Below are 25,205 nucleotides of genomic sequence, written 5' to 3'. Positions count from 1 at the left end.
GTCGGTTGATCCAGTGCCCGCGAGCAGCTTGCGAAAGCCGCGTATGAAGGTCTTCCTCTGACTCCACTCTATTGCGAGCTTAGCTGTAGCCTGTGATGCGAAAATTAGCAGACTGGTGATACCATACTTTATGTGCTTTGGAGGAGAACCTCGGGTGTCTATGCTCTCCCGAATCAGCTGTGGGGTTCACACATGAACGCAGATAGTTGGCCTTTCCAAATTAGGGCAGGAACTGGACAGGCTCAGCCCCACATTGGACACAGAATTTATATTTTTTTAAATGAAAGAAATGACGACCATTTAGTGTTACCAGGTAATTGTTAACTTTATGCTATCAAGCAGCTTTTTGTTAGTGCAAACATAATCAATGTAATATGTACTCAGAACAAAAGGCAAAAACACTAATTATCCTTCATTTTTTACAGCTTAACCACACCAGTACGGCACATATTCTGTTGCTGAGCTTAACCTTAAAAGTATTCAATTAACTGACACAAAAACATGAATTCTCTGTCATTTGCAAGGCATATGTGTTCTAATTATCCTAGCAATTAAACATTAACACTTCATAGTTCATATATGTTCATACATACACTGAAGAAAACATTCCCAGTTACTTTGGCAACAGAGGATCACCTCTAATGTCTTTCAGTTTCAGTGCCCCACAGAGCTTCAAATGCTAGAAGTCGACGAGCCTGAAACTGCAAAATAAATAGCATAAATAAACAAACATAAAATACCTTTTAACGTGCTGAAATTGAGATTTGTCAGCCTGAACATGAGATGCAACCGAGCCGGAACATTCTTTTACGGCTCAGGCAAGTAGACATTCATCATCAAACGCATAATTTACGTTTACAGTATATCATCTTGCAGCTTGTACAACAGGAGAGGATTAGCATTAATACTGACTGAAGTAATGAAGATGACAGATGAGACCAGAGGAACAGCAGCCGGAGCTGGTACTGTGCACCCCCTAGTGGAGAGATTAGATAACTGCAATGGCATCTGCAGTGAGCAGAGCGACTCTGCAGACCAAAACATGCATCAGCCGGAGAGTGTCCCCCTAGCGCTGCTATGACACTTAACAGACGTGACAGTGTCTCTGTGTTACAGAAACACCACGCGAAGACCATCATCGCAAGATCTGGGTCTAATAATTAGTTTAACCCTTCGGATACTGTACACAGTAAAACTCCCTCAGAATCTTAAATATTATAAGACATACCTACAGCAGTTTCTCCAATATTCGGAGAAAAATTCTTTGATCTGACTCTCCCCTTTTGGTAAGTAACATGTTTTTCCACAATCTGCAGGAGTCCTTACGATTTTTATTTTAAAAATTCATTTCGAATACGCCCTCGTATGATCAGCGTGGCAAAAAAGTGAGAAATATCTCAGAAGAAAATAGATGCTGTTACATCAACACTGCAGTAAGGACAGGCCGTTCTTCCGAGACTCGCTGAACTGCACTGCACTGCAGAGATGCTGTACAGTCTCCAGATGCTGCTCCTCACCTGAATACATAAAAAGGCACACCTGTGGCGCCGCCGCCTTTCTCTAAAGTTTTCACACAGATTCCCCGGAAGTCTTTCATCAGCACTAACTAGGGGCGGGCGCTTTTTTTATTTTATTTTTTTTACCTTCGGTGGAAGCGCGTCGCGATATTTTGTTAATGCGGTTAAATAAACGAAATGATCATGATAACATGATTATCATAACATTATTTTTGCTAGTTTGCTTTTAAAAAAAAACGGGCGAATTTAACATTAGCATTTCAGTTTCTCCATGTAGGCTATACCGAGAAGTCCTTGGCCTGAGCGCAGAACACTAACATATTTCTGTGTAACCGTGAAACCGTGGTTCCGGCTGAATTTTCAAGAGCAGTTATCAAACTGCCACAAAACATTGCGCTGATTTGCCCAGCAGAAAGTGACCACAGGTGACCAAAAATGAATGAGGGAAAATACTGTGCAGTTGCACTGCGGTTTTTCTTCATTAGTGACTGCATATATCACCGTTGCTCAAAATATCGTTCCAGGTTATCAAGGCCATTCAAAGCAACGACACTGACTGATTAGCATGTTAGCTCGTTAGCAATCATCCCCTGAATAGCTTGTCAGAAAAAAACGTTAACAATCTCCTCGACTCACATGAAAACCATACCCTAGCTGAAACTGCACTGGTGGCAATATAAAATCGTAATATCACCCACCCCTAATCCACTCATAGTAACTAAATTAGAGGATACTGTCAATCATCCTGAGACTGATCTACATGTATCCTTATAGTTTGAAACACGAGGAAAGAATGCACTGTTAACTGTATAAGTATCTACGAGCAAAGAGTAGGTCTACTAATCATGCTTATAAACTTGCAGAGGTATAATGGAACAAATTAAAATCTGAAGAACTGAAACAGACTAAAAATAGTCGTCTGAAAGCTGAAGGTAGGCACGAACAGAGCAGCGAGCGGGTCGTTTCCGCGAACACGCCTGGCCCATCTGCAAACAGGCCTGGTCCAGATGCGTCACGCGAAAAAGAGTCAGCAGTTTGAGCGTGGCGTGCAGATTAGCCAAGGATGCACAGGAAGTCCGTAAATCCTGAAAACGCTCAACGGAATTGATTCCATCAATCCAGACTTCATCTATACCAGGTAGATTTTTTTTTGTTCTTCTTGGTTTTCTATTTCCAGTTCCCCCAGGACGAGCAGAAGCTGGTTGGGATGCAGAAGCCTGTAGTCCACGTGGCTTCAGTGGCTTCAGTGGCGACGGCAGTGGGGAGGGGGGGCATCAGCTGTCAATCCACGCAGACGGACAGAGCGAAAACCACGTCCACAGGGTTCACACACAGGGGAGGGGCTTAAGAAGGCGCGGGCACAGGCAGGTCCAAGCCGGCGACTAGCGGTAGGAGGAGGAGGGGGGTGGGGCCAGGTAGTTGGAGGGCAGCACCGTCAGGTAGTTTGAGGGCACGTAGCCCCGCTGACCGTGCGCCTCCACCAGGCTCCACTCGGGGTTCCCGCGCTTGTCGTGGGGCTCCAGGACCCGGACGGGCTCCCCGGCCCGCAGGGTCACCTCGTGGCTGCTCCGCGCTCGGAAGTCGTAGCCAGCGCACACCTACGCAGACAGGACAGACGGACACTTTATCGACAGACCCATTCCAGTCAATCTCTCTCAGTCTATGCCAATTAGCTCACCTCTCTGTCGCTGCCTGCAAGTAAATCCATCTCCCTTTAATTAGCAAAATAGACTATAGTCTCTTTTCCTAGTGTCATCAGTTACCGCACATTACTACGCAATATTAGCGTTCCGTGATGTATCTTCTGTCAAGTATAATTTGTAATGGCTCAACATCTCCTACTAGTGGACACTGTTGGTAAAACATCAATAATTTTGACAAGCAGAGTTGAGTTTCAAAAACAAAATGTGACAGTGTTTCTAAAATTGGAGCTGGGAACACACAACGCAAGGATCAAAGTCACTTTCAAAAAGAATCATCCATTTGATTCATAGTCATGAATTCCATAACTGGCAGAAAGTCTTTTCATACAAACTACGACAAATGGCACACAGAGATTAATATGAAAATCTGTCACGCTGTTATCACCAACACACACACAGACACAGACACACACACACACACACACACACACACACACACGCACACACATACATTAATGACATGGTTTACTGCTTCCCAGAAAATCATATAGTTCCCGTAATGATACCATGCAGGCCATCAGTCAAAACAAACCAGCTGGCCAGAAAGCTGCACTTCACCTGGCAACAGCGTTGATATGGCAGCTGGCAGCCAATTTCTGCTTCCCCATTACGGCGTTCACACGTGCTACGTGCTAGTGATTGATGCACACTGCAGATAACGTTATTAGTATTGATCTGGCTTGGCTGCTATCTCTCTGGTGAGCTAACCAGTCTCGGGGAATGAAATTCTGTCACTCACAGCCACAGACTCCAGCTGCGCTATCAATTTTGTGTCACTCGCCACTCTGGGGCGCCTTTACTTTTACCCACAGCCACTGATCCAAGATCAGCTTAGCTCAGCGAGCCCCGGCCTCGTATCCCGACGCTACCTGACCCAGGAACAGCGCCGCAGAGAGAGGGTGACCCCCGCTCACCTGGAAGCAAGGCAGGGCCATGGCGAGGCGTGGGCGTGCCTCCGGGGTGTAGGAGTGTCTCCGGTTCTCGGCCCCGCCCGGCGGGGTGGTGAAATGCGGGGACGGGGACGGGGGCGGGTCGAACGTCACCTGGTGATAGCGGACCAGCTTGGAGGACGGCGCGTACCCCCTGGGACCTGGAACGGCAGACGGAGGAGCGCAGCGGTTAAGGGCGGCGACACCGGAGGAGGAAGGTGAGGAGGAAGAACAGCACAGGGGAACATTTCCACACAGATACTCAAATCTAGCCCTCGAATCTAAATCCGGTCCTGGTTTTCATTCCTCCCAGGTGGTCAACTGAACAGCTAGTGTAACTGACTGGCTTCACACCAGTCTCCCAGGTAGAGGGAGGGTGGAAATCCAGCAGCCCTCGAGGACTGTGATTCGAGTGACAGGTCTAGACCATCGGTGCTACCCAACCTGACGGAGGGCGTACGCTCACTAACGCGAGCGCGAAACGGAAGTGGCATTAATCAGCCGTTAGACGGCCCTGATAGAACGCATTAGCGGCGCTAGCAACACAGCCGCACATCACGCTCCGCGCTGGGAGAGAGGAGCGTCCTGGGCAACGCTAATGTTCTCTGGCGGGAGAGCGGCGCGTTCGGCGGGACGGCACACGGTGTCCTCGGGGGGCTTTCCTTAACGGCCGTCAGAATTAATGACGGCCCGCCCGACCTCGCCGCTCCGCCGCTCTCCGCTTACCGCCCCCGGCGCACGTCAGCGTCGCTGCTGCTTGACAGTGACGGGTGGTGACGCGAGGGCGAGGAGTCACGACAACAAAAATGGGCAGAGCTACAACCTGGCCGGCCAATCGAACTCGCCGTTTCAATCGCGTCGGGTTTTGCTCTTCGCGACAAAATGCAGCGATTTAGTTAAAACCCGACAAGCAAACCGGTCGCGTACAGGAGGAGCTCTTTTTCCATTTCTGGCGTCATGATAAGTGAAAACTAGTGAAAGCAGATGTGGGTTTGTAGTCCCGAGCGGAGTGCAATACCCCCAGCGTCCACCAGCCAGCGCCGGCGATCCCCCCGCGTGTCCATCTCGCTCAGCACGGCCACCAGCTCGCCCCTCTGCAGGCTCAGGTCCAGGTCACGGCTGCCCGCAACATGGCTGCTCAGCTGGTAGATCTTTCCGGAGCCGTGCTTCTCCGTCAGACTCTTCAGCCGCTTCTGAGAGGCGGGGCTGAGGGGCTGTCACCACGGAAACAGAGGTTCAGAGTGTTAGAATCGGCACAGGTATTCGGTTTGTTTCCAGAGTCGTTACATTGAAACTTTTCTTCCATCTGAGTATGAATTTGAGTAACTTTTTTCAGTCCTTTAAAAATACAAATAAAAAACATCTTTGACCCAATTTAGGCAATTTCAGGCCAGTCTTTCACAGAGGGTGCAAACTAGCACACACATCCTCCAAAGCTTGTGCATCCAGTTATTCCTTCTTTCCACTCAGCAACCCACTGGAGCTATTCTGCCAGAGAACAACACAGCTAATGCAGCTAACATAGCTAACACAGCTAACGTAGCTAACGTAGCTAATGGAGCTAACACAGCTAGCACCGCTAACGCAGACAACCCACAAGGGCCAATAGCCAGAGTCATTGAAACTGTGCTGTGAGGATGGGAATATCCAGCTCACCAATACCCTCCCTCCCTGGATAAAATCTAGAGTGAAGAGTACTTTTTAACTAGTGTGCGCACAAATAAACTCTTCTTTTTTAAATTAATTATGAAAGATTTTGCGGTGTGGGAACTACCATTTCATTCCAGGGAGCATCACAGACCTAAAAAAAAAATTTCCCGCAGCTGGACGTGGCCGCTCGATTTGAAAACATTTCTCCATTACCCGTGTACGCAATAACCACAAAAGCAGCATTTACTCAAAGTTATAATCAGAACGCGCTGTGCCTGCGTGGAGCGGAAGGCCTGGGCGAGGTCCGTGCCTCTGAGACTACGGCATGAGTCTGGAATGTCAGAGACAGTCCGCGACGCAGACAGCCTCATCAGCCTAAGTAATGGGAAGCTGCTGACGATGAGGAGCGCCGGCGTCCGACGCAACGAGGCCCGGAATGAAGCTCCATGCCCGTCGACGGAGGGAACCGTTCAAATCAAGCAGCGCCACGAGGCGTGACTAACGCCACTTATTAAAGAACAGGAGCAGTGTGTGTAATGCCATTATAGTATACACAATGGATATACACTTTACCGCTCAAACATTCAACTGATATTCATATCAGTTACTTACTTCTTTATTTTGAACAAATCAGTAAATTGAAAGTTTTTTTAATGGAGAAATGCAAAGAAAAATCTTATCAACGGCCATGAAGAGGGGCCTAGTTGCTAACAGCTTCGCTGTCTGAAAGGGTGAGTGAATGGTGCGTGTAGTATGACAATTTATGCTGCATTACTACTTTGTTGTTCAAATATTCAAACCCAGTGAACCATTTACATGCTACAATATTAAACATTCACATTCCTGCCACTAAAAAGAACAATGGTATGTGCATGCATTCACAACATTTACAACCGAGACATGAAAGGTGCATATCGCAGCTGTGAGATCATTTGGGGCGGGACTGCAGGATTATTCTGACAGTAAGCGTGTACACACTGCACCGGCATTGTTCCCCCGGCGATGTGTCACCAAGCAACGGGCTCTTAACCGGACTGTTTGGTCGAACCTGCACAATGGGGGCATTCATTTCCTCCTCCATGCTCCGGCACAGACTCTCCAGCCTCTTCGCCCCCTCCAGAACGGAGCCGTCCGCCCACTCCCAGAATGCACTGGGCTCCATGGAGCTGTGAGGAAGCTGCGAGAACAGGGGCGAGTCCAAGGAGTAGATTCAGCCGGGTAATTCAAGCAGTTCAATCTGAAGACCCAAAGATCTAAAGGATCTGTCCGTAGATTCAGTGCGTTTACAGTTTGTCACTGAGTTGAGGAGCAAAAGAATAAACTAAGCTGCCTGATAATGAAATTACACCGTTCCAGTTAACAATAGTTGCAATAAAACAAAACACTCAGAACAGGGGTTTCAAAGAGCCAAGCTAGTAACCATGCAATGTTAGGCAGTTTCGTGCTAGATAGCAAACAATTTTCCAGTAGGCTAGGACTTTAATACTATACATCTTACGCACAATAGCACACATTCTCAATATCCTCTTACTATCCATGGTCTACTGACTACTAGCAGCAATAACATAGAAACTCTCCAAAATTTCTACACAAAATGGGTGAACCCTTCAGTTTTCAGAGCTTACTGGGGATATAACTTAAATCAGCTGTATTACATGGCAAGCTTAAGCCAGCTGTATTAAAACCACATTACTGTTAAAAATATACTACAGATGATGTTTGGCAAATTCACCCACAGGTGCTCGGAGGGTATAAACTCTCAAATGAAATTACAGTGCACAGGAGTTTCTTTGATTGTGAAGCAAAAATAGCTGTTTGAAATGCCGTGCTCATGCACAGCATGAGTGCTCAACAGTAGGTCTGTGAAATGGACCATGCTAACACAACGAGCTGAGGGTGCTCAATGGCACCTTCCAGTGGGATCATCCAGGGAGAATGGCTAACAGGGCAGTCAGCTGAACAGAGAGTACCTACAGTTAGAGAGCGCTCTCTCTCTTTCTTTCTCTCACTCTCTCTCACTCTCTCTCTCCCCTGCCCTCTCCTTTCCTTGCTCTCACCTCTGACCCCGCCTCTTGCTCTCTCTCCTTCTCTCTACTCTTTTCCCCCTCACTTTCCCTCTCTCCTTCTCCTCACCCTCTCTCTCTCTCTCTCTCTCTCACTCTCACTCTCACTCTCACTCCCTGTATCTCTTCCCCTCCCTCTCCTTCCTCCTCTCTCTCACACACTCTCCTCCCCTCTCTCCCTCCTCCCCCCTCCCTCTCTCTCCCTCTCTCTCCCCTTCCTCTCTCCCTCTCCCTCTCTCTCCCCCTCCCCCCCCCCCTCAGTACCTGCTGGGTGTACCCGGCGCACAGCTGCTCCACGTCGGAGGCCAGGTCGCGGAGCAGGCGGCTGAAGGCCCCCAGCGCGCCCCAGAGCAGCTGCAGGGCGGCGCTGTTGAACAGGGGCAGCTCGGCCAGCAGCAGGGCGTGGAGGGTGCGGTAGTCCCCGGCCGCCGCCTGCTCCTCGTAGCTCAGGCTGGCCTTCTCCTCCAGCAGCTCGTAGTCCAGCAGCTTGTGCAGCCGCTTGCGCAGCAGGTTGCGCGGGCCGGCCAGCAGGTCCCGCAGCGCGCACAGGGGCCTGAACACCAGCGCGTTCAGCCTGCGCTCCTGGACACGGGGGTGGGGGGGGGGGGTGGAGGTGAGGAGAGCATGAGCTGTGTGATTGGCCAAGCTATAACTGGAGTCAACCAAAGCTTTCGATTCTCAACCTCAGCACCAGATGCAATGTCACCCCCTGCTGATGTCTATGATTTTCGCTCAAAAAACAAGTTTCCCCAAAGGGCTCCATTCATTTTTGACAGCAAGAATAAAATACTTCCACTCAAATATTGATGTTAACGTTGTGCATTATATTAAGAAGGAAAATCACTTATTATTTTTCCAAGGTAAAATATTTTTCCCTACCACACAAATTTTATTTATTTTAGCCAGTGTCCGCACTATCCTCGTTTCACATGTGATTTCAGGACACGACAGCATGTCTGTTGAGCGAAAAAATTAGCAAAGTACTTCCTGGTTCTGACGCGCTCCCCACAGGTTTCTAGTGGCGTCACTGTCTCCACATATTTATACACTCTAAGGAGGCAACATGCGCATGCAGGGTCACGTGACTGATGACACGGCCGCAGGCCCGTCCGCATGGCCTCTCCGGGCCCCGGCTGTGGCCCCCGCTCTCAGACAGAGGAGCACTGCAGTGGCTGAGGGGGGAAGAAGCAGAGCCGAGCATCACCGAGGTACTCACAAACACGGGGTATATCCACTGTCTCAGCGCCGTGGAGATCTCCTTATAGAACACAGCCGACTTCTCGCTGTCGATGTCCAGGTCCTGCTCCTCCGGCCTGCACTCAGTGAACTTCTGCAAAGGCAGAGACATGGGCGGGGGCGGGGTTATCACACGCAGTGCACAGCCAATGACACATCAGACTAAACGCTCAGTGTCATTCAGAAAGGAGAATGAATCTCAATGGACAGAAATTAATGAAAGAGAGGTACAAACTATTAACTGAAGAGGTATCTACTGGGTGTTGATATGGCAGCCAATCAGATGCAAGGTAATGCAGCTTCCATGTGGTCATGTGATGTGTTTTTGTTGATCACACGGAAGCTCAATGGCCACGCTTTTGATTTGCTGTCATGTCAAGATGAGATTTTTTTTTTTTTTTTTTTTGGCGTTTCACTTGCCATTGAAGTTTGACAGTGATGTACGACATCAGGTATGATTACAGAAAAATAAAGACGATATACTGCATGGCAGCGATAATTATTATTGTCGTCATAAAATTTCGCATAATTAGCGTTACATTACTATCACTCAGCAGACACTCTTAAGTGACATACAGAAGTGGAGATCATCAGTGTTACCCTCAGGAATACAAAAATGCCATATCGCCAAGAAAGCACAGAGCTCTGCTAATAATCAATTAAAGAGTAATGTCAAGCTAACAAACAACAAATCGCATTGTAAGAAAATAAAGTACCACCAGACAGAAATCTTTACACAGCTACTCCTGTAACATTATCCCAAAACAAAGAAAGATAACACAGGTATCTAAAGGGGGTCATGGGAGCCATAGTGCAGTGGGAAGAGGTGACTCTTCAGCCTGTTGAAAGACAGATAGGGTGTCTGCTCTGCTGTTGTAATCGTATTGGGGAAACTCATTCCACCACCGGGGGGGGGGGGTGCAGAAGAGACAGGAGACGTGATGTGGACATGGAGGCACACAGAGGGAGGAAGCAGTAGCAGAACAGAGAGGTCTGGTATGCGCGTAGAGTCTGATGATCTTTTGTAGATACGGCCGAGCTGTCCCTTTAGTTGCCCAGCAGGCTGGCCCCAGGTTTTTGAATTTGATGGGTAGCCAGAGGAAGATGAAAAGGGGAGCGACATGGGTGGGGAGGTTGCAGCTCAGACCAGCACCAGCACTAGCACTATGGACGAGTTGCAGAGGAGGACTGATGGTGGAGCTGAGAGCAGGTGGTGAAGAAAGAACGGATTCTCAGAATGTTGTACAGGAAGTATCTGCATGCTCTCGCAGTTTATTGGCCAGCCCTACCCCAAACGTGGCGACGCTGTTTGCGCAATGCTGTCAGCGATGGGTGCGTTAAATAATGCGCACAGGGTCATGCACAGTCATACTTGCCAAAGTACTTCTTAATTGCCCAATACTCTCGAATGTATCGAGCGAGGCAGCTAGAACCTCATTTTCCCTAAAAGGCAACACTCTGGGCTATTTGCCAGTGGTCAATCGGCACCACAGCACTGAACTGGAAAGCCAGTTCATCATTGAATTTGGCAAAAGGCCTTATTTCCCAAATAAGTAGTTAGGATATCCCAAATCTGATGATGATACCCTTGCAGCTATAACCACTGGAAGTGGAAAAACTGGACCATTGCTTAATGAAACATTAAAACCTCTTTAAAGACTAAGCGCCCTGAATTTAAAGGACTGGCGTTCTGGAAATTCTTGTGTGCGCGTGTGTTGGTACCAGAACAGGCGCACGTACTCGCATGACCTGCTTATTCAGTACACAGTCAGGTCCAGGAAAGCAGCATGAATGTGACTTACAGGCATAGTTCATTTTCTCAGGTTTTTCAAAATGTCGTTTCAGTTTTAGTGCATGTTTCCGATTGGCCCGGACAGTTTTTTTATGAGCAGTGCAAGCTTCTGACAGCCAGTTTGATTTACAATGGCTGGTATAGAGGCATTCCAAGGTTTGTGGTCTAAAGCAATAAAATACACTTCAAGTAACTTCAAAGCAGCTTGTACAGCCCTGTTATGTTTCCAGAGGGTGCATGAACAGATTCATTTTACAGCCTTTATTCACATACATAAACTGAAATATCAGTTATATATCACGCCGATTCTTATTTCCTATTAAATTCTCAAGCAGGGCAAACTCTTCACTCGCAAGTATCACAGACGCATTATTTAGATGTGGCTGGTCTAGTCATCGGGGTAGCCTACCAATCTGTGCCAGCTGTCACAGGCTTAACTTCAGCTTTAAGTTAATAAAAAACTGAAATGGAAGCTACGATCATGTCTGACAATGAGACAGAACAGACTGTCAGCTATGTTGCTGAGTCTTATTTATATGAGCCCAAATTTTCTTTTGAAAAGTAAATAGAGGCTAAAAGGTCAAAAAGGGTCATTTCACCTAGCACACTGTCAACCCACTGGAAGACAACAAGCCACCTTTTCACTACATCTGAGTTGCCTAAAACTAGCTGGTGGAAATGACATGAAGACCACGGTCATTCTGTTCTTGCAACCTGGACCTGCACAAGTGTGAACCAGTTTCAGTTCAATCAGAGATCACATTAAAGCAGAATTCTCAGCTTGGTTAACCTCATACCTCATATTAACTTCACATCCTCTCATATTAGCGACTAATGCACAAGCAGATTGGCTCTCTGACCCATTCTATAAATTGTCCTTAGCAAATTATACCCTACTAGCTAGTTCATAAACTCACATTTAAAGATATAGCAACCTCATTAAACGTTTATCTACAGCAAGCAAGACCATTTATTAAATGTTCAATGAGATATCACCAACCAAAATATCCCATGAATGCACATTAGCACTAGTTTTTGAAGAGCACATTTGACTTCCAAATCAGCTCTCTGTTGAATTGTGTTTTACAGAAGTGTGCTCCTTATCACCTACAAAAGAAAGCAGACTGTTTACTGTGCTGACAGGGAGTCAGCTGTTTTGTACTGTTGGAAAGCCGACGTCATGGGGAATAAGTTGGTGTCTCAGCTACAAAGGTTAACCCAGTGTGATATGTTTACAGAGAAGACGCAAGCAGGACTGATTGCTGCCTGTTTTGACATGATTGTGTCTTTATTTGATGACTTGGGGTTTTTCTTGCAGTGCAATGTTCCAGGGAGACTTGTCAACACGGTCTCCTGCACAGGAGCCAATAGACATTTCGCCACTCACAGTTTGCACCACTGCATATTGTCATTGTAACTGAACACACTGTACAATAAACTACATTCATTTTAACCTGGCATTCCTCTTTTACTCTTACCACTGCACACCTACCGGTTTTGAGGTCTTAACATGCACATATATATCCGCACCCCATCGTCACTTGCCTACACACTATTGTCGTAGCAGGATGCACAACTGTATTTATGCCGGCTACACAGGCCACCACACTAGTCTACCCAGTTAGATAGCGATCCGTATGGAGAAACACTACCAGCAGACAGCAGTCTCATCTGTCTAGTCCATCGGGACTAGAAAGGAATACTTAAGTTTCCATTGCAGTCGAATCGCAAATTTTGAAACACGTTTCGATTATAATTATGCATTTTGTTGGTAAGCCATTGTATGAAAGGGATTATAACCTCGGAGCTGTGCATTATGCATTTTGAATGCCCTGCACAGAGGAAAATTTACTACCTCCACGCCAGGCATTCAAACTGCATAATGCACCGCCCCTCTGTCATTATCCCTTACTCAGACCACCCTCGAGTGAACACAAACCCCTACACCAATCGCTGCAAAGCCAGTAGGTTGTTGGAAACTGTGAGTATCAAAAATATTTGTCACTGCACAGAAAGAGGTCACTGTCTCAGTAACTGCCAATCCATCCAAAATAATGTGTATCTTCCATAAAGATACGTAGGCTTTTAATAAGGTATGTCAAATATTTTTTGCCTTTAAGGAGAAATTGTAAGTGAATTTATTGATCTGAAAATTATTTAGCCGTTGAAAGGTTCTGCCTGAGAGGTTTCAGTTTAGATACACGATTCAACAGAAGTTTTAAAAGGAATCTCCAGAGCGAGAGAGAGAGAAGCAAGCGGCTCACCTGCAGATGCCCCAGATAGGCAGCCACATTTTTATGCAAGTCCATGATTCCCTTCTCCAAGACATAGAAAAACCCCTCCAGGGCATCAAACTCCTCATCCTTCAGCTACAATAAAACAGAGACAAACGTAAACATTCACTGTAGCGGTCTATCAAAGAGGATATGAAATACTGAATATGACATACATTCAACGGCACATGTGGTAATGTCAGTTCATAATTATAATAATGCCTAATGCTATGTGAACTAGAATTTTAGGCAATCCATTATATTAATGGAACCAAAAAGCATTTTAAAGTTAAACCAGACTCTGTCAAGAGCAAAGGTCACAGAATCAATTTTGGGAGAGCAAAGTATTTGTGGCTTCCTTTCAATCAATCCTGCTATCATATTGGTTCCAGCTAGTTCAAGACAGCAGGTCATCAGTTAAGTTGGCTTGCATCACCACCAGAAAAAAAAACAGGTCATTGGTTTATTAGCAAAGCCAATCACCAGAAGTTAGGCAGGCTTTTCTATGAATATTAACATGCACAGGATCAAAGAGCTAAGTTAGGGAGACAAGAACATGGGCAAATTGGCCTTTCTGCTTTTAATTTGCAGCAGTGACTTTGTAAACTAACTGTGAAAATGCACCTCAACGGCATAAAGATAATATGCATAATATTACAGCATGGAACAACCTTCTAATATATGCCTAAATGATCATCTACACTACCAAACAAACATTTTTATGGGCAACTCTAAAGTGGTGCATTAGAGTCGGTGCAGTCCATTTAGAACAGTGCAGCTGCGTTGATATGGAGCGCTCAGTGGAAATTTATCACTGTGAGAAAAACGCATCATTAGGTTGACTTTCGGGGCTGTAAAGTAAAATATTTACAACCGGCGCATGTAAACAGGGACAGAGTGTACCTTTTTCAAAGCGCACTTACGAACGCGCGCAGCTGTTGGGCTGAGAATCTGATTTCAGGGCACAGTACTTAAGCCGACATTACAGGAAGGGCTGGGGCGAGGGCTACCTTCGGTACCATCCCCGTTTCGTGCTTGATGAGCTGGCTCAGGCGGGCGGTCTTCTTGGCGATGCTGTGCCCGTTCAGCCTGTTGATCATGTCCTTCATCGTCAGGACCTCGGTTTTCTTGTACTTGTCCGCTGCGATGGCGAGACGAGAGCATTTTTTTTTTACACACCGCCGTTGTTTCGCGGAGCCGTTCACGCGTCGGTTTTAACATTAGCAAATCGCCCTGGACGAGGGCCATTGACTAATAGGTGACAATTAATCATCATTTCCCCGAGGCCGCCGTATCCAAGCAACGGGCAATCGGAATTATGCGCGTGGCATAGCAACACCTTCAGCTGCTGCAGGCAGTTCATCATCAGCGACATGGGAAAATAATCAGCGAATATTTAAAGGTGCTTCTAGAATGTGCAAATAGAAAGCTCGAAGAGCGAACTTAAAGTGAACCTCAAAAATCACGCATAAGGGACTAACTTATATAAAACACATTTTTAGCACATAACACCACATATTAATTTCTTCACATATCCCAGATTTTGAGGAAGCAGGAAGTGAAGTCACACCAACTCATGTCAATAGCACTTCAAAGGAAGAATGACACTGACCTGTGAGGTTGTGTCATTCGACTTGACTGCAGATCAGATGAACCAGATAAGACTGTCAAAGTCCACGCGTTCTCAAGCTCTGAAATTTGTTGCACGTGCGTTCCGGTGGAGAGGCGTGCGGGCGCGCGGGTTCGTTCCGGGCGGGGCCGTGCACTCACCCACTTCTCGGAAGCGCTTGTACTCGTTGATCCTGCAGTTGATCTCCACGGTGGCCCGGGCGGCCTCCTCCAGGACGGAATAGGCCGGGTGCTGGGGGTCGGTGTGCTTCCGGATGGTCTGCAGGAGCATGGGGTAGCGGGCGATCCTCTGGACCGGCATCACCAGGAAGAACGTCAGGGACGTGGCATTGACCTCCGGCCTGCAGGGGGCAGTAATGCAAAGTGAACAGACCAAGTGGGAATTAGATAAAGGTAAAAATTTCCCACTATTGCAGAGTACTTCACACACAGTGATGTCAATTCATGGAACGGCTTGCCAAGTCATACAGTAGAAACAGAGACGCTTGGGGCTTTCGTGGCCACGCCTAACATAACACGAGACACTCCGTAGGCTAGCCAAAAAAATTACGAGCAGTGGGCTGAATGGCTCGTTCTTATCACCTGACACAGTACGTTCCTGTGTTAATACAAATCACAGCCACGGCCTTTAGTGATTAGTGATTCAGAATTCCAGAGAGATCAAAGCATTCAGGTGAGATCGAGGTTCCCTTCCAGCGAGCTCGAATGGGCGAAACCTACGCAGAGGACTTGATGACTTTCACCATCTCGTTCCAAAAGGCCTCCTTCTGTTTGTAGCTGTTCTCCTGAGCGGTGATGTTATTGTAGTTGGCCAGATACTCCTTGTAGGCCATCTCCATGTCTGCTGCCAGACAAAGGAAGGCATCACCTATAAAAAAAAAAACGTGCAGATATTACACTTCTTCAAGGATTTAAAAAAGCGCACATGAATATCCTCCGTGCCATCTGTGATTATATAAACAAGTATAACTTGACTGTTACTGCAGCTTTCTCCGCATGCCATGTGTGCGGTGACATTTCGGTGCTTCAAAGCAGAAAAGCAGGGGCTTCAAACAAATTTCATTTTTTAGCGAAGTGATAACCCTGAAACATAGCCCAGGAGTTTAAGCATTCGCATCTGCTCATTTGAAGGTCTCTAACCACACTGAAATATGAGCATTTCTGAAACCCAATCTTAGCAGCCAGATGAAGCTAAGTGGGGTTTGGCGTGATTACCACGGCACTCAGTACTCCGGGAGCGGTTCTGAGTTTCTGTTGACAAGCCAGCAGGGGGTAGACCCAATGGAAAATCAATGCGCCCCCCCCTCCCCCCCTTACGGCACATTTAAAATAAGGCCCTGATGCACTTTGGGTTATTACAGACCCTATAGCTCTTACCACAAAGGGCAGAGGCTTTCCCACTATTGTTCTAGCCAAATTCCTAATTTGGCTCTCTTAATCTAATCATCCTCCTGTCTGCAAAATTCTTCCCTGTCTCTCCTCCTCCGTGGTTGTGAGGAACAAGCGTTCTGCGAATCTGGATCTAAGGGAAAGCTATACCCCTGGTGCAGTTAAAAAAGAGTTTCTTCGTCTGTGTAAAGCGCTCTTGACATACTTAAATGGAATGGAATATGTGGTAGTAATGTAGTTCTACCACAGTTTACAGAAATGGTATTCATTTCTGTTAGTTGTAAACCAGGTATGCACAAGAGCTGCTGTGTTTCAGAGTTTCATGGCAGTCTGTGCCTGCAGCTATTTAATTAGGAAAACCGTTTATTTTATCTAACTGTGATCAAATGTGCTACAGCTGCAGTCTGCTCATGCAGCTATGGTGAAAACATTGCACTGGTGCACACAGATGTTTAGAGAAAATTACTGGTTGGAACAAAAACCAGCAGACACACCAAGCCTCCAGGACTGGAGTCATGCACCCCTGCCCTAGACTGTCTAGAATTAACAGGATTTATGTTCTAGTATCACTGTTTGGTAATTACACATCAAACAGCGATACTTGAACATAAGTATCACTGTTTTGTAATTATACGCATCAAGCAGTAACACTTATGTTCAAGTGCCACTGTTTGGTGCGTATAATTACAAAATGATGAACTGAAAAGACAACAATGACTAGCACCATATCTAATGCAACCACTAATATCTGGTTTTATTTCACAACTGAAGCCAAACAAAATGTGTATGAAGCAGCTGAGGAAAGCTGTTTCTCAAGACCAGCCCAACTTCAGGCACACTGAAGCAGTCTGAAGCAAATCCCCTCCCCAGGACTCACACAGAGAGTGAAGGAACTTGGGATCAGAGGATGGGGTCTGGTCCAGCCGGCTGAGGAGGCTTCTGGACACGTCCATCACCCCCTCGATGTGCAGGAACATGGCCTCCAGATTGGCCGGCGCGGGCTGCAGGGAGGCATCAATCACCGGGCTTATTCCCAGCTCTCCGTTCCCAGCCTGCTATTCATCACCCCCCCCCACACCCCGCCCAGCCCATCACCCGCTACATGTGATCACGCCAGCCGTCACAATGCCTTCACTGGCTTTGTACAAAACGCTGATCCCATCTGGGGCTCAGGCATTGATCGTCACTGCCCCGATGCCATCGGATGACAAAAGCACAACTCGGCCAGTTGCGCTAACGCTACGCGGTCTCGCTAGCTAGGGAATGCTACACAGCCGGCTCTGCTAACGACTCTCGCTCCAGAGGGAGCCCATCTTTGATTGTGTCCCAGTACAGTTTGTGATGAAGGAGACATGGAGCGTACCTGGAGTTTCTGCAGATTGCCTCTTATGGTCACGGTAGCGAGCTGCAGGTGTCTCAGGTAGCTCCTCTCCGTGGAGACCAGCTCCTCCATGGTCAGGAACTGCCTCTGCGCCGCCTTCTCCCTGGCGGCCGCGGCCTCCGCTGCGGCCCTCTCCGCCTCCCGCGTGGCCCCGACTGCGGCCGACTCCCCGTCCTCCGCCTCCTCCTCCTCATCTTCCACCTCCTCCCCCGCCGCCGCCATCGCCCCTTCCGATGCTGCCTCGGCCTCCCGCGCTGTCTCTACCTCCTCTCCGGAGCTCCCCTGAGGAGGCGCGTCTCTGGCGTTAGCAGCACTGTCCATGGTGTCTGTGGAGAGACACAAGGACGGGAGCTCACACAGAGTTAAATCACAGTCGCTGGCCCTAAGAGAGGGAGGGCCAGAACGGGCGTCTGTGGGGGAGGTGGGCTGGGGGTGGAGGGCCCAGCATTGTTGCACATCCTCTGATGTGGAACACCATTTGTGCAAACCAAATGGTCCCGAATGGTAAAAGCTGTCAAAGGCGTTGTCGTGAGGAGTCTTCCCAGAGTTCAGTTCTTGGGAAAAAAAGCAACTGATCATTATTCGCATGGCTGAAATGCAAGCATGGCCACTTTCAGACGCAAGCGAATCAAATAAACAGTTGAGTAAAATTAGGTGGTTAAACTTTAGAAGAGTAGTCATTAGTTCTTACTCGACCATAAAAACATTTTCCTATGACAAACAGCATTTTGGAAAACTGAGATGCTACAGAAAGTTATTTTTTGTTTTTTTTAAGTTAAGTTTTATTTTTTTTTAAAGATAACAGAAAACAACACCATGACTGGAACCCACAGAACAGACGGAGACAGTTACGTGTAAAATGCAGAGTAAACACCGACACAGTAGGAAACGGCGTGGCTCTGGACTGCAAATTCTACAGCACATAAACAGGCTGTGCTGTCCAGGGCAACCGCACAGCCTAAGCTTGAAAATGATAGGCCATCTGCAAAAAAGCCACCGGTGCAAAACTCCAATTAAAATGCGTCATTACCTTCAGAGGCTCAGTTGAGCTGCAGAGCTTGCTCGCGTGTGTGGGTAGGCCGAGGGAGCAGCACAGAACAGACTGGCAAACAGGCTGGCTAGCGCAACTTTATCCACTGACTCAAACTGCAGGAGCCGCATGTGGCACGGGTGTGCGAGTGCAGGGGGGGTGTGGGGAGGGGATGGGAGGGTCAGCTGCTCTGTTGACCAGAAGGGAGGGAGTGAAGGAGAGAGGGGGTTGGGGGAACTGGGGGACTTTAGGCTTTAGGGCAGGCCGGTGAGCAATGCCGCCACTCAGCTGAACCGGCCAATTGGCTGAGGGAGGCAGGGAGAGGAAGTGACGGCCCCACGCCTGCCCAGGCAGAGTCCCATTCGCACATCTCGGCTCAAGGACAGGGGCCGGCCAGCCTGCCGCGGGTAGCACACAGCCACACACACAGCCACAGCAAAAAGAGCCCAGTGGTGTGGAACAGTCCCACAGATGCCAGCAACACACGGACAGAATGGGTAATTATCATACAGCCACACCCTTTAAATATTTCACAGTTTAGTTGACCAATCTGTTTTTTTATTAATATTGATTTATTGTTTTATGAAAAGCACACCATTTTGTTTTGCAAATGAGTCACGCCTCTGGACAGTCAAAAGTGTTCGACTAAGACGTAATCTATTTAGCCACATGACAATTGTGAAAAACAAGTTGGTACTGAAAAGACACAACGTCGTCACATATTAAGACATAATTACTCACTGAACGGGTTCATTGTGAGACAACTGAGGTCAAAAGAATTTAAGATATGTGTTGACATATCTAACACAGAATACACACTGGTTACAGCTTGGAACGATGAAGACAGCTGACAGCTCAGTTTTTCACAATGATAAGATAGGTGTAATGACAGGAAAAAGCTTCCAGTCTTAGCAAAATCATCTGTGATAATTTAAATGATTAATTCCCGCCATATGTGAAATCATGCCCTAATTTAATCATAAAAACATTTTTTATATAGTCAGGATTAAGTACAACAATGCTGTTAGAATTTTCTTATTTTATTTTAACAATTTATTTTTAAATTAACAATATTTTGCTTAAGTCTTACCCATAATCTTTGTCAGGATATCCCGCACACCAGTTTGGAAACTTGGACTTCAGGGTAAACAGAATATAGGCTACTGGTAGCATAACGTGCGTGATTCTTGCTAAGTAGGCTACATAAAATAGACTATTTAATGACAAAAAAAGTATCTATAGCCTGCTATAGCAGTTTCGTTAGCTGCAGACTTCCACCATACCACATATTATCCTCGTCACTTATACTGTGTAGGCCCACCGTTTGCGTAATTTCATCTAGCCTTTCATCTTCTGTATTCAATTATTTCTCACTTTAACTTGTTTTAAAATAAATAATGCGACGAAATGCAAACGATGCCTACAATTACACATAACCAAGTCTGGAAATGAACGTCATTTTAAGTGTACGTGACTCAGCGCCCAAGTCTGCAGGTTATTTTAAGAAGGATGGAGCAACTGAATCATTGAAAGCTGGAAACAAACAGAACTGACAGCAAAGGTGCAGTAGCCATAGCTGGTAAACTTGCAGAATGTTAAACCCTCTATCGAAGACTTAAAAAATATTTTGTCAATTCGCGGCTTGTCAGTGTCAGTGAATAGATCATTATTAGAATGTAACTAGCTAAGTACCGTAACGTTAACGCTTTAACACGGGTACCACGCTAAATAGTTAATCATTTGCTAAGTTAGCAACCTTAGCTCTGTTGTACGCCTTGGTTCGCTATTCTGTTACTATTTGCTGTTGTAACGTTACCTTGATAACATTTAATTGCTTGTCCAAATGAGCAGGGGATACTAAAATGCCATACTTTACAGAACACATTCGCTTAAATTTTCTAGCAAGCTACGTTGCTATATTTACGCTACATGCTAGCGCTACCTAGTGTCACTATCAATGATAGCTCTTACCTCCGGCTCAAACTCATGTGGATCAGCGACCGCCTCTGTTTACACAACAGGCTGTATGTTTGAGTAAGCAACACCGCTCTTGATAAAATAAAAATTAAAAAGTAATCCAGTCGCCTCTTATCCAGCATTCAGTGAAAATAATCTTCTTCATTGTGCAATTGGGGAATTACATCACAGCTATACATTGTAACACGAGTATAAAGCAGAATTTGTAAGCAGAAAAGACAACTAACAACCTGCTTGCTCGTTGTGTAGTCTACTCTAGTGTGTCAGTGAAAACTGATAAGCGTTTTCTTTCGGTAGGCGTGGACGTTATATAGTATGTTTGTGGATATTGTCATTGTGGCGTACGAGACTGCGCAAAATTAATACTTTTTTGGAAACGTGTACAATAGGTCATCATTCACCTGACCAGTTCCATTGAGAAGAACAGGTTTTTCAACGTCACTCTCATTCCACACATTCCAAGCCTGTTAGCGTTAGTACCGTCTAATCATGACTGCCTGATACAAATATTTTCCACCTCTTCACGTAAGCTAGACAGCATTTTCAGTTTCATCCGTGCTATTAATTCAGCGGCGCCATGGATTTTGTGGCCCATGAGAAGATCTAACGTTGGGCCTCACCACCGCATGCCAACCCTGTAGAATTACAGCACAAATAGTTGTGCTCTCATTCAGTCAGGGCCCCTGGACTTGAACCCCCCCCAACTCTCTCAATTTAAGGCACACCTGAATTCAGCTAACAATTAGCATTGTGCCGTGCTGCCAACAAATCAACAATCAAAAATATGACTGATAATGAAGAATATATATATATATATATATATATATATATATATATATATATATATATATATATAGTCAAGTATGTTCCTTTAACAGCAATTTGCAATCACTGCAAGCTTGAGCCCAGGAATAGCCAGCCTCAGTTGCCATGCAGCCAGACAAAACCTTGTGGTACAAAATATGTTATGCCCATCCGTGTTATTGTATACCATCCTGTAGGTTTTCACTCCAGCCCTAACAAAGCACACCTCATTCAACAGCCAGAGATCTCGTTTAACTGCTAATTAGTAGAATCACATGTGCCAAATTTGGGTTGAAATGAAGACCTGTAGGACAGTTACAGAAATGAGGTTGGGAAGCCCCAATCTCATGGTACTACCTTCTAATGATGTCACAATATGCCTTCTTAAAAACAAAATCATGCCAAGTGGTCATACTAACACCTTGTAAGGTTTCTCTAAGAAACTTTCTTTTTAAATGGTAAGAAAGCAGTTCGCTTATGAAACTGCAAAACTGACAAAAATTGGCAGGACAATATGTCAAAAGAAAAAATTGGCCTGATGTTGTAAGCTGTAGTTATTCACTGTGTAACTGGGTAACATGTCAAATGTAGGCTATATTAAATAAATTGTGATCCTTGTAAGGAGCACTGGACAGGCAAATGAATACTTCAGAGTTTAAACATGTTCTGAACACACTGACCTTGGCTTTACCCAAGGCTCCACTGAGAATGGTATATTCTGGATTAAAGCAAGCGTTCTTATTCAGAGTTCTCCAGGACTGTGGAACTCATTAGGTGACCAGAGTGTGCATTTTACACATTGAATAAAGAAGAAAGATTCCTAACAAAGGTACCTATATTCATACAATATGAGATTGTTGCTTTAGAAGGCTATTCCATCTCTGTGACTACTTGAGCTCACTTGTAAGGGAACAAGATTTATCGCTAAACAATCAAGATTTACAATCTAACATAAAACCTCACAAGTCTCCAATCTCCATCACGTCTTTTGTCTATCATTGTCCCGAGTAGTGGAAGGAGCTTACGACTATGATCAGGACAGCAGAGGCACTGTCCATCTGTGCTGCAGACTGGAAACAGACCTTTAAGCTGCACTTTGGATCACCTATTGCTGAACATTTTGTGTGGATTTACTAGCCTCTATGATAAATCTAAAGCTATGACCTTAAACGCATTTGCTTCCAAATAATTCTACATTTTCGATCCCTCTTGCACCTACTATGGAATCTAACTTTATGTTGTAAAACTAAATGTTGACTGGTACTATCGGTTGTTACATTACATTACATTACATTACAGGCATTTAGCAGACGCTCTTATCCAGAGCGACGTACAACAAGTGAATTGGTTCACGATGTAGAGGTGCAAAAGAAACACTAGAGTGAAGTAAGGATCGTAGTGCCAGAAGTGACCACATCGATCAGGGCTCCAACCCTGTAGAGTAAGGTTGTGAACGTTGAGGATCTAGCATCGCACTGCCCAATGCCTGACCCTGCATATATGTGTGTCAGATGCTCTGGATAATAGTGTCTGCTCAGTACCAGTATGTAAATATTAAAGGTGATGAACCTTGTCTAGAGTTCACGTCTGTGGTACACACACGCCTGTCTCACCACACCTTGAGACTCTGCTGGCGCACCTTGCTTTCCCCACAGTGACTCAGCAGGGCTGCCACATAATTTACATAGTGTATGTCAAAGGCTTTCTCTTCCTCTTAAAGGCTTTCAGACCCTGCAATTTCGAAAACAGTGTTATTGAAATATATGGGCAGGCACACACTCTAAGCAGCAGCAAACTGGACTTAGCAACTCCATTTGTTAAAATGGCAAGTTTACTTCCAGTTTGCCATCAAGATGTGTTGCAGTCTATCTTAGCCTTGTTCACTTTCCCTAAAGCAGGCACATCTAATCACTGGCCCCGCCCATCTTCTCTGGTAGGTGTACTGTACATGTTCCCAGTGGACACGGGGTGATGGGTGCGATGCCGGTCCAGTCGGATGGAGGAAAGGAGATGGGGGCACACAGCCATATACCTGCAACTGCAGGAGAATCTTTCACTTATGACTGTGAAACAATTCTGGCTCCAGAGCCAAGTGCCGGGTGTACTTTGGCTCTTCTGCTGGCTGATGAAATCATTTTGTTGATTGCCTCTGCCAAATTTAGAAAAATATAATTCCAGTGCTTGATATGAGAATGGGCTATGAAGCAAATTGACGTGCAATATTAACAGAATTAATGAATATACTGAATTATAATAACACTCTAATTTTATATCATTACAATCAGATGTTATGAATAGGGTTGTCTGTTTAGTGTTCATGGTTCAGCGAGGTTAAAATTAACATATTTGTTGCCATCTAGTGGTGACAATGTGCAACAAGAAGAGAACTTGTTTTATGTATGGAGGGGAAAATGCTACACTGGATGACGCAAGCACTTCAATGTTCCACAGCACATTCTGTTTCCATGCCAATGCAAAAGAAGGCAGATGTTCCACAGATTTGACAGTCTTTAGATCACGTGCGGGTGTGTTGGTGTAGTGCTTTTTATACTTTTTATCCTTTCATTCATCTTGAAAAGCCATTGCCTTCTGTCAACCATGTCATTGCATGTCATTGCTTTCCATTTTGTTTATATTTGCTACAGATGTTGCCAGAAGAACATTAATGCTTAAGCTAACTGGCATAGCATTTTATTACTGGGATGTTTTTTCAATCAATTACCTTTTGTGAGTTTTTGTAGATATTTTGACTTGTATAATTTTTGTTACTATAATGCATGTCATATGTACGTAATTATTATTATTATCCTTAAAAAGGAAACCATGCATTAAATAAGCTTAATTAAGGCATCGCATAATTAAAACAGAATGGGCAAAGCCAAAAGCCTGGGATTAAGTTTACACAAACAGCTCTATGGTGACATTTCAGGACATTTTCTCTGTTCTTTGTTGCTCACCTCATTATGGTAAAAATTAGGAGAAAATGGGAAAATTAGAAATCCGTCTTGCCTTTTAAGTCTTGTATTTCCAGACATGGTCTACATATTACAATTAAAGTTACAGTTTTTTCATCAAATGAGTGTGGTTACACAGTACCCTCTACCAAAGCTCTCCTCATTACCCGAGCACTATAATAGCAGCCATGTGCTGTAATTCACTTGGTTTTCTATTTGCTTTAAAAATAAAACCATTTCCACTAAATTAAATAATGCTTTCTGTGTTTTGGTTATTGTTTTTGTAATGCCTTCAGAAAGTTTTTGCTCACATGGGTTATTTCTAATTTTGCTGTGTTGCAAAGTCAAATGAAAATATATTTAAATGAGTTTTCTTATACTCCTACTGCATATAAGTAACTCTCTATCGTGTCAAAATGAAATACAGTATTTAGATATCTGCAAAGTTATATGAAAATTTTAAATAAAAGTAAATGGAGCCAGGTGTATTCCATTGCCTTGAGAGGTCACATTTGAATTTCAATCTTCCCAGGAGCACCGTCCACTGTAGCAAAATGGGACAAATATTGCACGGCTCAGAAACTGCCAAGATAAAGCCTAACTGAGCAACTGGAAGAGAAGGACGATTCTAAGAGAAGTGACCAAGGATCTAGCTACAACACTGATAGCAGCACAGCTCATTGGCTTCAATGGGAGAAACTGTCCAGAGGTCAATGAGAAAGGGGGTGAATAATTTTGCATCAGCATGTGTTTGTTCATTCTGCTAACGAAGGGTGGGGGGTGAGGGGGGTTGGAATTAATTACAATTTAAAGTTGTAATGGGACAAAATGCTAAAAAAAAGTTTGAGGGGAGTGAGTACTCTCTGGAAGTCCATATG

At 45.4% G+C, this 25,205-nt stretch overlaps 1 protein-coding gene and 1 long non-coding RNA gene across 6 annotated transcripts; one reads left to right on the top strand and one right to left on the bottom strand.

The window, feature by feature from the left end:
- Positions 1-306: 306 nt before the first annotated feature.
- arhgef37 (Rho guanine nucleotide exchange factor (GEF) 37) lies at positions 307-21,165 on the bottom strand. 5 transcript variants are annotated; one of them, XM_035411277.1, is made up of 13 exons: positions 20,971-21,165; positions 17,545-17,888; positions 17,059-17,182; positions 15,513-15,660; positions 14,934-15,133; positions 14,174-14,304; positions 13,155-13,259; positions 9,079-9,192; positions 8,127-8,444; positions 6,848-6,976; positions 5,168-5,363; positions 4,135-4,310; positions 307-3,115 (listed from the first exon to the last, which is right to left on the bottom strand). In XM_035411277.1, the coding sequence occupies exons 2-13, from the start codon at positions 17,881-17,883 to the stop codon at positions 2,900-2,902; spliced, it is 2,196 nt and encodes a 731-aa protein (XP_035267168.1). In that variant the 5' UTR covers positions 17,884-17,888; positions 20,971-21,165; the 3' UTR covers positions 307-2,899. The 5 variants fall into 5 exon arrangements, with proteins under 5 accessions (XP_035267168.1, XP_035267165.1, XP_035267164.1 ...); XM_035411274.1 differs by lacking the exon at positions 20,971-21,165 and adding an exon at positions 20,564-20,886; XM_035411273.1 differs by lacking the exon at positions 20,971-21,165 and adding an exon at positions 19,683-20,557.
- Positions 18,940-24,579, top strand: LOC118224090. Its single transcript, XR_004764566.1, has 2 exons — positions 18,940-19,089; positions 23,311-24,579. It is a non-coding gene; the product is annotated as an uncharacterized LOC118224090 (long non-coding RNA).
- The last annotated feature ends 626 nt before the right edge of the window (positions 24,580-25,205 follow it).

The sequence above is a fragment of the Anguilla anguilla genome, chromosome 3, assembly GCF_013347855.1.
Source record: "Anguilla anguilla isolate fAngAng1 chromosome 3, fAngAng1.pri, whole genome shotgun sequence".
NCBI classification, from domain to species: Eukaryota; Metazoa; Chordata; class Actinopteri; order Anguilliformes; family Anguillidae; genus Anguilla; species Anguilla anguilla.
Note: the sequence above shows the minus strand (reverse complement) of the source record. Positions and strands in the feature narration are given on the sequence as shown.

Bases quoted from the DNA above. Each gene is read 5' to 3' on its own strand.
- arhgef37 (XM_035411273.1), bottom strand. The intron at 14,305-14,933 runs GTGAGTGCACGG...TCGCCATCGCAG, and splicing joins CAAGCGCTTCCGAGAAGTGG to CGGACAAGTACAAGAAAACC. The intron at 5,364-6,847 runs GTTCGACCAAAC...CCGTGGTGACAG, and splicing joins TGAATGCCCCCATTGTGCAG to CCCCTCAGCCCCGCCTCTCA.